Source organism: Dendrobates tinctorius, unplaced genomic scaffold, assembly GCF_039654945.1.
Source record: "Dendrobates tinctorius isolate UK_male_01 unplaced genomic scaffold, ASM3965494v1 ptg000032l, whole genome shotgun sequence".
NCBI classification, from domain to species: domain Eukaryota; kingdom Metazoa; phylum Chordata; class Amphibia; order Anura; family Dendrobatidae; genus Dendrobates; species Dendrobates tinctorius.
The window spans coordinates 38,176,653-38,189,807 of NW_027361700.1; the positions used below are offsets into that span (position 1 = coordinate 38,176,653).

The 13,155-nt window shown below is 46.9% G+C and overlaps 1 protein-coding gene across 1 annotated transcript in view; it reads right to left on the reverse strand.

Annotated features, from left to right (window-relative positions):
- The window catches only part of PPP1R9B (protein phosphatase 1 regulatory subunit 9B), a 72,888-nt gene that overhangs the window by 23,527 nt on the left and 36,206 nt on the right, over positions 1-13,155 (reverse strand). Inside the window, exon 2 of the mRNA XM_073572788.1 lies at positions 11,974-12,106. Within this exon, the coding sequence (XP_073428889.1) occupies positions 11,974-12,106 (133 nt within the window). The remainder of the gene's footprint in view (positions 1-11,973; positions 12,107-13,155) is intronic.

Consider the following 13,155-nt stretch of genomic DNA (forward strand, 5'->3'; position numbering starts at 1 on the left):
ACTACCTCGTACCCGGAACCTGTTACATACTTTTTTTTTTTTGTTAAACACACTACTTATTAAATCAACTTTAACATACCGTATATATGATTACCACTATTCTATTAACAATAGGAGTTACTCAACCGGAGTAACCCCCTTTTCTCTCTCTTTTTCCTTTTTCAAACACATTAACACATTTTTCTTTTCCACAACATTTCCCATACAGCTTTCCTAAAATAAAGACTCCCCCTCCCTTTAATGTTAATACTCCCTTTTTCGCATCCCCGCTATGTCAGGCAAAACCAAATTCAACAATTATAAAAAAACATTTTTCCTTTAACCTGGACGCAAACTGTCCTCGTGGTCTGCACAACGGTGCAGCGAAGTCCTGACAGTCCGGGCCACCTCCTGATAGCCGGTAGCAGGGGGCCCCACAGCCGTGGAGCTCCCGGGATGTCTCAACTGTTCCTGAGCCCCGACTGTTCTTTTTGCCCAGGGCTCAGGGGTCATCTCCCTCCTGAGAGATAAGTCAAAAGGGGTAGAAGGGGCCAAAAGTGGTTCCACGGCGCGCGTTCCGCGCCAGTTCTCCGCTTGGGAACCAGCAGCCCACCACCGGTGGTGGCGTGGACTCTCGGTCGATGTGGTGGCTTTGCGCCGTCCGGCCCCCAGCTCCTGCAGCTCCAACCGCAGGTGAGGGACCGGGGTCGTGGACCAATGAGAAGCGGAGCTGCGAAGCTGGGGCCTCCTAGCGTGGTTAGCAGACGGCTCCGCAGAGGCGGCAGAGCCCTATGACCCAGCCGAAGCCGCAATCCGGAGTGAGGCTGGAGCAGCCGCGGACCTGGATGGGCAGGCCGCAGCCGCGGTATGGAGTGCGGCAGAGGCGGCCGCTGACATCGGTGAGCAGGCCTCAGCTGGTACCATGAACGAGGCAGAGGCGGCTGCGGGTGCCGCTGGGTAGGCCGCGGCCGGTGCCGCAATCATACCAGAGGCGGCCACGGAGCAGGCCGCAACCGGAGCCAAGGATGGAGTAGCGGCGGCTGTCAGCAAGGAGGCTGCGGCGACAAACGGCCCAGCCTCCGCAGCGGACTGGAGCACGGTCGCGACAGCGGCAGGCCGAGACAGGTAGGCCGCTGCCGGGGGGTGAAGTGCGGCAGGGATGGCCGCTAGTCCGCTCCACGCCGGCGATGCGGGACAGGGCGCTGCCGGACGTTGCGGCTCGGGGTCATTGACGAGGGCGTTGGTCAGCCCTGCGGGCCGCAGAGTCTCCGGGAGCATGGAGTGGGGGAACGGGACCTGCCTGCGGGGCCGCCGGCCAAGCCGGGGGAACGCTCACCTGCCCCGGCCATCCCATAATTCTCCCAGGGATCGGTGTGGGGAGTCGCTGTTCTCCGCGGCTCCTCCGCAGCTCCCGGTCCCGTCATTGGAGGTCCGCTGCTGTTCTTCATCCCACCGTCTGGCAGGACCAGCCTCCAGGCCCGATAGCTCCGCAGAGGGGGTCGGTAACAGTTCCCCCAGCAGCAGCCCCGAGTAGTCCAATTCAGCGCCAACCTCCTCCTGCCCGGCGGTCACCAGCGCTGGAGAGGCACAGTGCCTTTTTCGGGTTTTCCTCTGGTGATCCCAAACGCAGCCCCAATTGGTATTCCACACGGGCTCCATCTTGCGAAGTTTCTTTCCCGGGCCGGATCCTCTGATGGCAGCGATGATCCGGAACAAAGTCTCCAATTTATAATCCACAGGTCAACGATTTGTAATCCACAGGTGTTTGTAATCCACAGGCACTTGTAATCCACAGAGGAACAGTCCAAGTCCTTCTAGGTTCTTCAAACGCAGGCCTGCCGCGGAAGGTGGCGTATTAGCGGCGGCGATCCTGCCGACTACGCCAAATGTGGTAGGGGCCCGGATTAGGGGGTGGTCCACTGCTTACCGCGACCAGATGACAGACACCAGACGGAGGCGGATTTTGGTTGCAGCAGGTCCGAGTTTATTGGCCGTCCTCCTGACGACCGTAGCCACACACCGCAGCTCCTTTAGAGCTCTCCGTATTCAGGCCCCGGTACCTTCACCTTCCTTCAGTCGTAGTGACGTTCCTCATGGATCTTTCGCTGGGGCTGCCCTAGGCCTATCTACCGCCAGCGCTTCACCAGTCCGAGGTCGTCGTTCAATTGGTACCCCCGGGGCCTCGTCTGTCCTGCGGTTCTTTGTGTCAGGGTCTCCCCCTGGCTGCCTCTTCTCCTTGCCTGTCCTGCAGTCCGTCGGGTCAGGGCCACCCCCCTGACTGTCTCTCCTTTGTACGTCCCCCTGGCCGAGCTCTTCTCACTTTCTCCGTCTTCTCCTGAGCTCCTCCTGGGACTAAACTCTCCTGGAGCCCTGCCTTCTTCTATTTATCCCCTCTCTCACAGGGGAATTTCCCACCCGGGCTCCTATCTCCCCGCCCCCCATGACTAAGCGGATTCCTAAGCCCTAAGCTGATGTTAAGTCCTGTACTACTTTCCCCTGCCATCTTGTGGTCATTTCACGGTACTGCACTCCCTTTTCTGTCTTTCCCTTTACCTTTGTAACCTGTCAATCTGTGTCACTAGTGCACAAACCGTCCCCTCCTTCTACCAGTCACGTCTGTCCGTCAAGTCACCTTCCCGACACTACAGACCCTGGTGTCCTCCATTCATTATCGCGCCTACACCCTCAGCACCACTACATCTGGGTACCAGCTCCTACACCGACCGCGCCTCTCCTTATCTATTAATACTACACCGCCCGGGGGCTACAGCTTCACCTGTGGGGAGCTACACCATCTATGCTGCAACACACCACCAGCCCCAGAGGATCTGCATGCAGCGTCGGCCTAACATCCCACTTGCCGAACACCACGGGTGGCGTCACGAACTATTACACTACAAACCGCAACCGCCATTGATTTGGGCGCCCAGGGCCACGGACCGGGTCACCGCTGCTGTGACACATCCCCCTGACACCGGCCCGGTACCGAGTACCCCACGGCCCTGGGAGGGCGACCCAATATCCTACATCATCCCGTCAGTCAGAGCCAATGGACTACTACTCCTAATATGCCACATCATCCCATCAGCCAGAGCCACCGAACTACTACCACTAATATCCCACATCATCCCGTCAGCCTGGAGTCAGAACCAGAGCACTGAGTGGAACGGTCCTAACTTCCATACTGGGGATCCCTTTAAGAGAGGCCTGGCATCAGAACCAGAGCGCTGAGTGAATTTGCCCTGACTTCCATACCAATGATCCCTTTAATAGAAGCCTGGGGTGAGAATCAGAGCACTGAGGGATTTACCCTAGCTTCCGTACCGGAGATCCCTTCAAGAGAGGCCTGGGGTCAGTAGCAAAACGCAGTGTGGATTTTCCCTCACTTCCGTACCAAGGATCCCTTTAAGAGGGGACTTGGGTCAGAACCAGAGCGCTGAGTGGATTTGCCCTAACTTCCATACCGGGGATCCCTTTAAGAGAGCCTGGGGTCAGAACCAGAGCGCTGAGTGGATTTGCCCTGACTTGCATACCAATGATCCCTTTAATAGAACTATGGAGTCAGAATCATTGCACCAAGGGATTTGCCCTAACTTCCATACAGGAGATCCCTTTAAGAGAGCCTGGGGTCAGTACCAGAGCATTTGAAGGCAATTGCCCTGACTTCCATACAGGAGATCCCTTTATGAGAGGCCTGGGGTCAGAATTAAAGCGCTGGATGGATTTGCCCTGACTTCTATACCGGAGATCCCTTTAAGAAGGGCCTGGGGTAAGTACCAAAGCGCAGAGTGGATTTGCCCTAAATTCCATACCAATGATCCTTTTAAGAGACCCAGAGGTCAGAACCACAGAGCTGAGTGGAACAGTCCTAACTTCCATACCAGGGATCCCTTTAAGAGGGACCTGGGGTCAAAACCAAAGCGCTGGATGGATTTGCTCTGACTTCCATACCAATGATCCCTTTAAGAGAGAAGATGTGCCTACGGGATGGAGGATGTGTGATGGGTATATGGGCACGGGAGGGGGGATTCATTTCTGTCATGTGCTCTCTGCTCCTTTCAGGGGGGCAGAAAATGGCTGGGAGCTTATGTTCCCTGGGATGCTAGATTTCTCCCACCATGTCAGTGTCTGCTGAGGTGTTGTCAAGTGGGAAAACTTGTGGTCATAGCAACCAATCACAGCTCAGCTTCTTTTGAACAGCTCTGGTTAAATGAAAGATGCTTCGTGATTGGTTGGTGATACACACACACACTTTCATTTTTATATATAGAGATAAGGGAGGAAGGTGTGCAGCCATTATTCTAGAGAAGAAAATGGTGTAAGTGTCATGTACCATAAGAGGGACAGTGTGTGGGTCATATTTTGTGCAGGGAGCACAGTTGAAGGGCGCTTACTTATTCAGAGGAACAAAAAGGGTGGATATTTTTATACAGGGGGCACTATAATAACTCTCATGTTTAAGAGCATCATGTTGGGGTGTGTTTCAGAGGCCGGCGAAACAAAAGTCTACAGAGACAAGTCGTGGGTGTGAAATCTCATCATGGCGTCAGGACTACATGGAGAAGAAATGGATGAGAATTACTCTAATCAGAAAAGATGTTACTTATAAGGTACCAGAATGTGAATATTTGAGATACTTACTGCATCTAATCAGTACTGTAGTTCCTTTATGGTCCATAGTGTGATGATGGCTGGTAGCAACAACTCCCAACATCTCCTTACATTTGTTAAAGACATACTGAGAGTTGTAGAGTAATTTGATTTGATTCAACTGCAGTGGCTCAGTGGTTACACTGCAGCCTTGCTGCTCTGGGGTCCTGGGTTCAAATCCCACCAAGGACAACATCTGCAAGGAGCTTGTATGTTCTCCCCGTAGGTTTCCTCAAGGTACTCCGGTTTCCTCCCACACTTCAAAGACATACTGATAGGAAATGTAGATTGTGAGCCCCATCAGGGACAGTGATGATGTCTGTAAAGTGCTGTGGAATTAATGGCGCTATATAAATGAGTAAAATAAATAAATAAACTGTATATGGCAGGGGTTGACCTGTCATTGCAATTGATCACTGTACTAAATGTTGTGCTTTTAGTCATGTACTAATGATGGTTGTGGCACTGTATTCAATTACTCATGGTGGTTTTGATGATGGGTACATGTACTGCTGATGGTTCTAGTGCTGTATTCATGTACTGAGGTTGTTTCTGGTGCTCCTTGCTTGCTACTACTCTTCTGTGTGTGGCTGCTCACATATAGCTAACCTGTCAGTCAAACATTTTTCTGTCCATATGATTGGGGTCCACACACAATGGTTGTGCACCCCTGCTCTAAGACATATGCTTTGAAAGTTTTAAAATGTAAAATGGAAAAATAGGCAAACTGCCATTAAATTATCTTATGCAAAAAAGTGGACTCTTTATTAGCCCATGTGGTAATGTTTCGGTTCCGTCATAAAATCTTTTATCTATATATCTGTCATCTAGAAACCAGAAAAATTGAAGGCAGCACTTCAGTAGAAAATATCAAATGTGGTTTCTTGGCCCATGTGCGACGTTTCGGTCCAGATGAAGACCTTTCTCAAGCAGGTCACTGAAATAATAATAGTTTCCACAATTGTGTGAGTTAATAAAAAATGTTCCTGTGCTGAGATAATCTTATAAATGTGACCCTGCTGTGTACTGTGTAATGTCTGTGTCTGACCATACAGGTACATGGTCTGATCATACCACAGCTCCTGGGCAGGGGAGGAAGCAAAAAGAGTATACTGACATTACAGCAAAATCAAAATAAGTGAAATGCTTTGTCTCACAAAAACATCAGCTGCGGTCCCATGCTGTAATGTCAGTATAGTCTTTTGCGTCCTCCCCAGCCCAGGTGCTGTGGTATGATCAGACCATGTACCTGTATGGTCAGACACAGACATTACACAGTACACAGCAGGGACACATTTATAGGATTATCTCAGCACAGGAACATTTTATTTATCCCATCCAATAGTGGAAATTATTATTATTCCAAGATCTATTGATTAAAATCAAATTTAAAATGAACTTTGTTAGTTCAAAAACCCCTGTAATATTAGATTTAGGGTCCCGTCAAAGAAGGTAAGCCTTGTCATGGCTGGTGGGCTCTCATGAAGTGGCCAATTTGTGTGCTAAGAAACTCAAAGTGTATTCTTTATAGCAGTAATACTGTCTAAATTTTATATATTTATTGTTTGCGTACATCTCAGCGCTTACAAAGTAATTCTTTTGTTTCTGCCTATAAAAATTCTCATTGCTCATTACGCACGCAGATCTTTGAGTTTATGAAGTGACTTCCTACATTCTCAGATACTCATAGCAGTGATGATTACTTTTGTTAACAATATACTTATCATTGACCTATGAAGAAGAGTTTTTCCATTAAAAGACAAGTAACTTATGGATGCAGATCTGTGTGAGCCTCAGTCTTCATTAAATATTAACATTTCTACAATTGTGTGTACATTAGGGCGCCTATAATGTAGAAAAGCTTTTTAAAGCAAGAGGCAAGTAAAGTGGTTTTATCTCTGAAGTAAACAGCGCACAGAAAAGTCTCTAAAACTGCACAAATGAATAAAAGAATGATAATTTCTATACATTTTCATGTAATTAACACATTAATCACCATAGCTCTCTGTGAGCTGGTGATGTAATGCTGGCATTGTGTATGCATGACCTCGGTTTTTGAGATTTAGAAGATGATTAGGGAAACACAGAAAAACATGGTCACCTTGATGGACTTAAAGGGTTTGTCCCACCTTCAGGAGTGCACTGCTCCCTTGCCTCCTGGCTTCCTGCTTGCCTGGGGAAGGAGCGCTCCTGATAATTCTCACCAGCGGCATTATTGTGCTTTTGGTCCAGAACTGTGCGCTCTCCAATGCTGCAAGCACAAGTAGCTTTTTCTCTACAGCATCGAAAGAGCAGAGTGGCACTAATTCTGGGTCTATCTTAGCAAAAGTCTTGTAAGAACTTCGCTTGTAACCTTGGAGACCGGCTACCACTGATAGACTTCAGAGGTGGCTAGTTAGCTAGACAATGAATAGTACAGTTTCCTGGCAAGGCTTCCTCTTAGCCGGAACTATGCAATAAGGGTAGCATGTGGCTCAGTGGTTAGGACTGGTGCTTTGCAGCGCTGGGGTCATAGATTCAAATCCCACCAAGAACAACATCTGCAAGGGATTAGTGTGTTCTCCCCGAGTTTGTGTGGGTTTCCTCCCACACTCCAAAGACATACTGATAGGGAATATAGATGGTAAGCACCAATGGGCAAAGTGATAGTAATTTTTGTAAAGCACTATGTAATATAATGGTGGTATATAGGCAAAGCATAATAATCTCCGATGCTACAAACAGAGGTAGCTTTTCCTCTGGAGCATCCCATTAGGGCAGAGGTGCTGAAGCTGGCTGGATCTAGCAACCTGGCCAGCTTCAGAGCTGCTCTATAGCAAAAATCTTGTAAGACCAGTGCTCCTTGTCTCCCTGCCTAGGATACCAGACACCGCTGATAGGGGACAACTGTGGCCAGTAACCTAGGTAAAGAGCAGCACACATTAGAATTAATAATCCCTCTGTTCTTGAGACCACGGAATATGTTATAAGAGGTCAATAACAAAGTTGCTTGATTTTACAAGCACTTTAAAATTTCACCCATTTTAGAAGTTGAGACAACCCCTGTAAGTGAGATCTCTTATGCCATAATGCAACAAAGATAACCAAGAAGCCACTGTGCCGCTAATACAACAAATAAGTAGGTTACCATAGGTTCCTGGGTCTCAATGCAAAATTTGTTACAGGGTTCTCCCACCTACCATATGTTATTAGTACTGGTGTCTTCTTGTGCAGCAGAGGCCCCTTGGACTCGTCAGTCGTCAGGCATTGATGTTAAGCTATGCACCTGCACTCAGCGACACTCAGAAATATTCAGGGAGCCCGTTCTGAATTATCACCAAATACGATGAGTAATACTCCAGTTACTACAGTGGTCCCTAACCAGTAGCTGACTTCCGCCTGTGTGGCTCATGATAAGAGATCAGAGTCTGGCGGATACCGACAACAGAGGGACAACTAGGTCTAAGCTGTATATCACTTCTTTCATGGCTCTCCATAAAACCCTTCACTAGTATGCAAATCCAAGGATAAGGGTGCTTACACATTGCGTTTAGGAACACGCTCGGTGGTCCCATCGGGGCGTACGTCCAAACTCGTCCTGTAGGTCTACCCACCTCCTGTAGGCGTACACTCCTAAAAATGATGCACGTCAGAGCGCTGCCGGCACCATTGTAGTCTAGGGTCCCGTTGGCGCGTATGTCCGAATCCCGTTTTGCAGGGGGATTCATACTTATGCCCAGACAGGGCTACTGAATGTGTCCCTAAACATAATGTGAAAGCATCCTAATAGTAAGTAGGTTGATTAATGCCCCCCCTCACTTGCAGGCAGGACACAACTTTGGTGGTAGTGATTTTCCCAATTCATTGTCTCATATTATACAACATCTAAAAGTCACCAATATGGGTGGTACAACATCTGTTTTCTTTCGTACTAAAATTGAATTATTTAACTTTTCTCAAACCTTAGTGGCTAGTTATACAATAAACATTTTCTTGGTAAACACATCTTCCATTTTGTTATGTTCATGCTATTCTTGGCTAAGTTAATCAGGGATGTGGCCAACTTTTTTTTTTTAGAGGGGAGTCTTAATTAAATTGTCTTAAGGCCCTTTTACATTTAGTGATGCACCAGCGATCCGACCAGCGATCCGACCCGGTCAGGATCGCTGGTGCATCGCTAAATGATCGCTAGTGAGCTGTCACACAGAAATATCTCACAGCGATGCAGCAGCGACGCAGCGCACGATACTCACCTTTCACACACAGCGATCCTGACGTCCTCCCGCCCGCCTCCACGCGTCGCTCGTCGTCACAGCAGGAAGCCCAGCAGGAAGCAGACGACGAGAATGGAGCCGCCCGATCTCGCGCGATCAGCGATGGACAGCGGGGGAGCGGTCGGAGGTAAGTATCACACATAGCGATATCGCTAGCAATATCGCTATAACGTCACTAAATCAGTGACGTTTTAGCGATATTGCTAGCGATATCGCTATGTGTAAAACCCCCTTTAGTTTCTCAAGGGTAATCTTTCAGTAAGATCAACCCCAAGGGCATGTAGGTTTTTGCAAGCTAATTCCTTCAGCACCTTAATATCTTTTATCTTTGCTGCATTCCTAATGAATCAGCATTTTAATGCAGATGCAAATGGGGTATTAAGTGTTCTGGGCATGACAAAGTGGTTCCAGAGCTTCTGAATCTTGAGGTTGTTTTCCAGCCCAGCACCAGCCTCTTTAACTTGATCCTTAGCTCACTGCCTGATTTCCTATCCTGGTACCTGATATAACAAAGGCCTCTTTCAGACGCCAGAGTTTCTGGTACGTGTGGCGACAGTTTTCACATATACCGGAGACACTTACATACGAAGACCCATTCAATGAATGGGTTTGTGCACATGTCAGTGTGTTTCCACTGACCATGTGTCAGTGGGTAAACCACGCTGAAATGTCCATGTTTTAACAGCAGTACAGGCCACAAAACGTCCCGCACACAAGCGCACGGATGTCACTGAGGCTGCGTTCCCAGCCTGGCCTCTAAACTGCAGTGACCTCAGTACCACGAGAAGAAGTCAGTGAGTTCACCGCAGTTCAGAAATTCTCACGGTGAACTGTAGTGAACTCACTGACTTTTTCTTATGGTGCTAAGGTCACCGCAGTTCATTGTCCCGGCTGGGAGTGCAGCCTCAGTGACCCACGGTAACTTCGATGATGTCACCACTGGTCACTGACGTTGCGCTTGCTTCCAGTGGTTCTCAGCCTGGACTGTCGCATCTTGGCATCTTCCAGGTTGAAAACTATTTATCGCAGACATAGAATCATAGAATCGTAGAGTTGGAAGGGACCTCCTGGGCCATCTGGTCCAACCCCCTGCTCAAAGCAGGATTCGCTAAATCATCCCAGTCAGATGTCTGTCCAGCCTCTGTTTGAAGACTTCCATTGAAGGAGAACTCACCACTTCTCGTGGCAGCCTGTTCCACTCATTGATCACTCTAACTGTCAAAAAGTTTTTTCTAATATCTAATCTGTGTCTCCTCCCATTCAGCTTCTAGTCTTTCCTTGTGCAAATGAGAATAAAGATGATCCTTCCACAAGGTGACAGCCCTTTAGATATTTGTAGACAGCTATTAAGTCTCCTCTCAGTCTTCTCTTTTGCAAGCTTAACATTCCCAAATCCTGCAACCTTTCCTCATAAGACAGGGTTTGCAGACCGGTCACCATTCTGGTCGCTCTTTTCAGAACTTGCTCCAGTTTGTTGATGTCTTTTTTAAAATGTGGTGCCCAAAACTGGACACAATATTCCAGATGAGGTCTGACCAAAGAGGAGTAGAGGGCAATAATGACTTCACATGATCTAGATTGTATGCTTCTGTTAATACATCCTAGAATTGCATTTGCCTTTTTTGCTGCTGCATCTCACTGTTGACTCATATTCAGTCTGTGATCTATTAGTATACCCAAGTCTTTTTCACATGTGCTGTTGCTTAGGCCTATTCCTCCCATTCTATATATGCTTTTTTCATTTTTACTGCGTAGGACAGAACGACCGACAGGTGAGGGATATTGTTGTTTTTTATTATTGTTTATTACAGGAGAATGAGGGCTTCGGTGGAATTAGGTGTTAGGTGAGTATAACAGTGTTTGTTATTTTTAAAAAAAAGAGGAAAAGTGTGTTTTGTTTTTTATTTTAAATAAAGGACTTTATTCTGGCTGTGTCTTTATTTACCATATAACTATAGGATTAGTAATGGATAGGCGTCTTATAGATGCCTCTTCATTACTAAGCCTTGGGCTTGATGTCACCGGAAAATACAAAGGGTGGCATCAATAGTGCAAATAAGAACCCCACTTGCCACCTCCACAGGGCAGGTGGGAAGACCCGGGCAAAGTGCTATCTAATAGATACGCTTTTCTGGGGTGGCTGCTGGCTGCTATTTTTAGGCTGGGGGAAACAATATCCATGGCCGCTTACCAGCCTGATAATACCAGCCCCCATCTGTCTGTAGGTCTTTCTGTCTGCTTTATCTTGGCTGGTTGTCAAAAATGGGGGGGACGCCACGTTTTTTTTTTTAATTATTTATTTAAATAAAAAATACGGTGTGGGAATACCTCTATTCTTGATAACCAGCCTTGTTAATGCTGACAGCTGAGGGTTGCAGTGTTGCCTGGCTGGTTATCAAAAATTACAGTGGAACCCCACATAATTTAAAAAAAAAATATATATATATATTTATAGCGCATGCGGGGGCTGATGAATACTCCCATCAGCTGCCACCTGCTCTTGCTGTTAACAGCTGAATACAACTCTCAACATTGCCCCTGCTAGCACTGATAGCAGGGGAGAATGATGAGAGCCGTTTTCAGCACAGTACTGCTGATTACCAGGCATCGGTATGTGTGATACTGATGTGGTACACGGTTGCCACACGTATGACACAAGTATTAAACACACGTACACACGGAAATCTCCAGTACTGGTTTTTCCTGTACCGGAAATATTAGGACATGTGAAAGAGCCCAAAGACAGTGAGCTACAAATCAAGCTAAAAAAAAAAGCTGCTGGTGCTAGGTGGGGAAATAACGTCAGGAGGCAGAGGCTCAGTAATTGCTCTGTCACTCACAGGGCATTTATCTCCTCATTTGCATATGAATTAAAATATTGATTTCTTTGGAGCGCAGCAACAGATAAAAGATATAAAGATTCTGATTGATTTAGCTTTTAAAGAACCGCATGCCCATATATGTGGTATGGGGTGTGTGATCTTACCGATAGATTCCCTTTAAAAGGTGTGAGATTGGGGTCACAACAACCGGCCTTAAAGGGAATATAGAATTTTTCTAAGTATTTCAACAGGTGTATTATTTTCCATACCTTTTTCCAGTTCCACAGGAAAGAGGTCCAGCCTCTCCACCCTTTTCTCAAGCTCATATTCCGCTGAGGCAGCCATAGGATCCACATCATCGTTACGACGATCATATTCTTCATTAGAGTATGTGCTAAACACCTATGGAAGTTAAGAAATGTTAGTTTCATGGAGGTTCATCTTACATGATCATTTACTATTTTATTGGAACATTTATTGATAAATACTGAGAATTCTCACGTAAGAAGTTGTAAATTCTGGTTGGTCGCACAATGGACTGATTATTGCATTATGTCATGTGTTATTTTCAGACTTCCCTAATTGCCTACGTCCCCTTGCGTTTTATAAATGTTTAGCAACCAATTGGTCATACCCCATGAAAATTACCAGTTGGCTTAAATTATTCAAATATAAATCTGGTCTTGTGAGATAAATCTGAGAAGACACATTTGTCATTGGGACATAAGCTGAAATGTAAAATTTCTTAGAATTAAATAGCAAAGTACCCCTTATTAGAAATTACCTATGCACCCATGAAGGTTACATTTCGGGAGGCCTGAAACTGCAAACTTTTAGCCAGGCTTAAAGGGGTTGTCTGGTCTAAAATGAAAAGTCTGTCATCACTGTGTAATGGCAGACTTTTGAGTCTCCCCAGCATATGCTTTGTGTGCTGTGAGGATTCACCGATTCCTAAGCCGGGAACGTCAGTGATGTATGTGATAGGCATACTCCAGGGCAGAAGCCGTCTAGTGGTGACATCCTCTATCCCTACAAGTTTAAGCAGAGAGGCCCATGTGTGTCGGTGCTGACCTCTCCTATGTCTGGCCGAAAGAGAATCAGGTGGGGCCTAGTCTGAGGGATTGGGGCCTCTACCTTTTGTAGGTCTTGACTTCTACATCCTGAGATTGTTATATTTTACTATTAGTAATTGCAGTGCAGCGGTAGCACCGTACACAGTGATGAGGCAATGACTCACAAAGTTCAGACAAAAGTCTCTTTAATATGTTAACTTCACACATAAAGGTTCCAGTCCACACAATTGCATATAACTTCAGTGCATATATCAGTGTTCAGTTCACACCAGTTCATAGCACTACATAGTGCACGGCTTTGTATCACAGTCCTTAAACATGCCGGACTTCACCTAGTCCAGTTTCCATGGGTGACTGCATGCCGTGCCAATGTCTCTC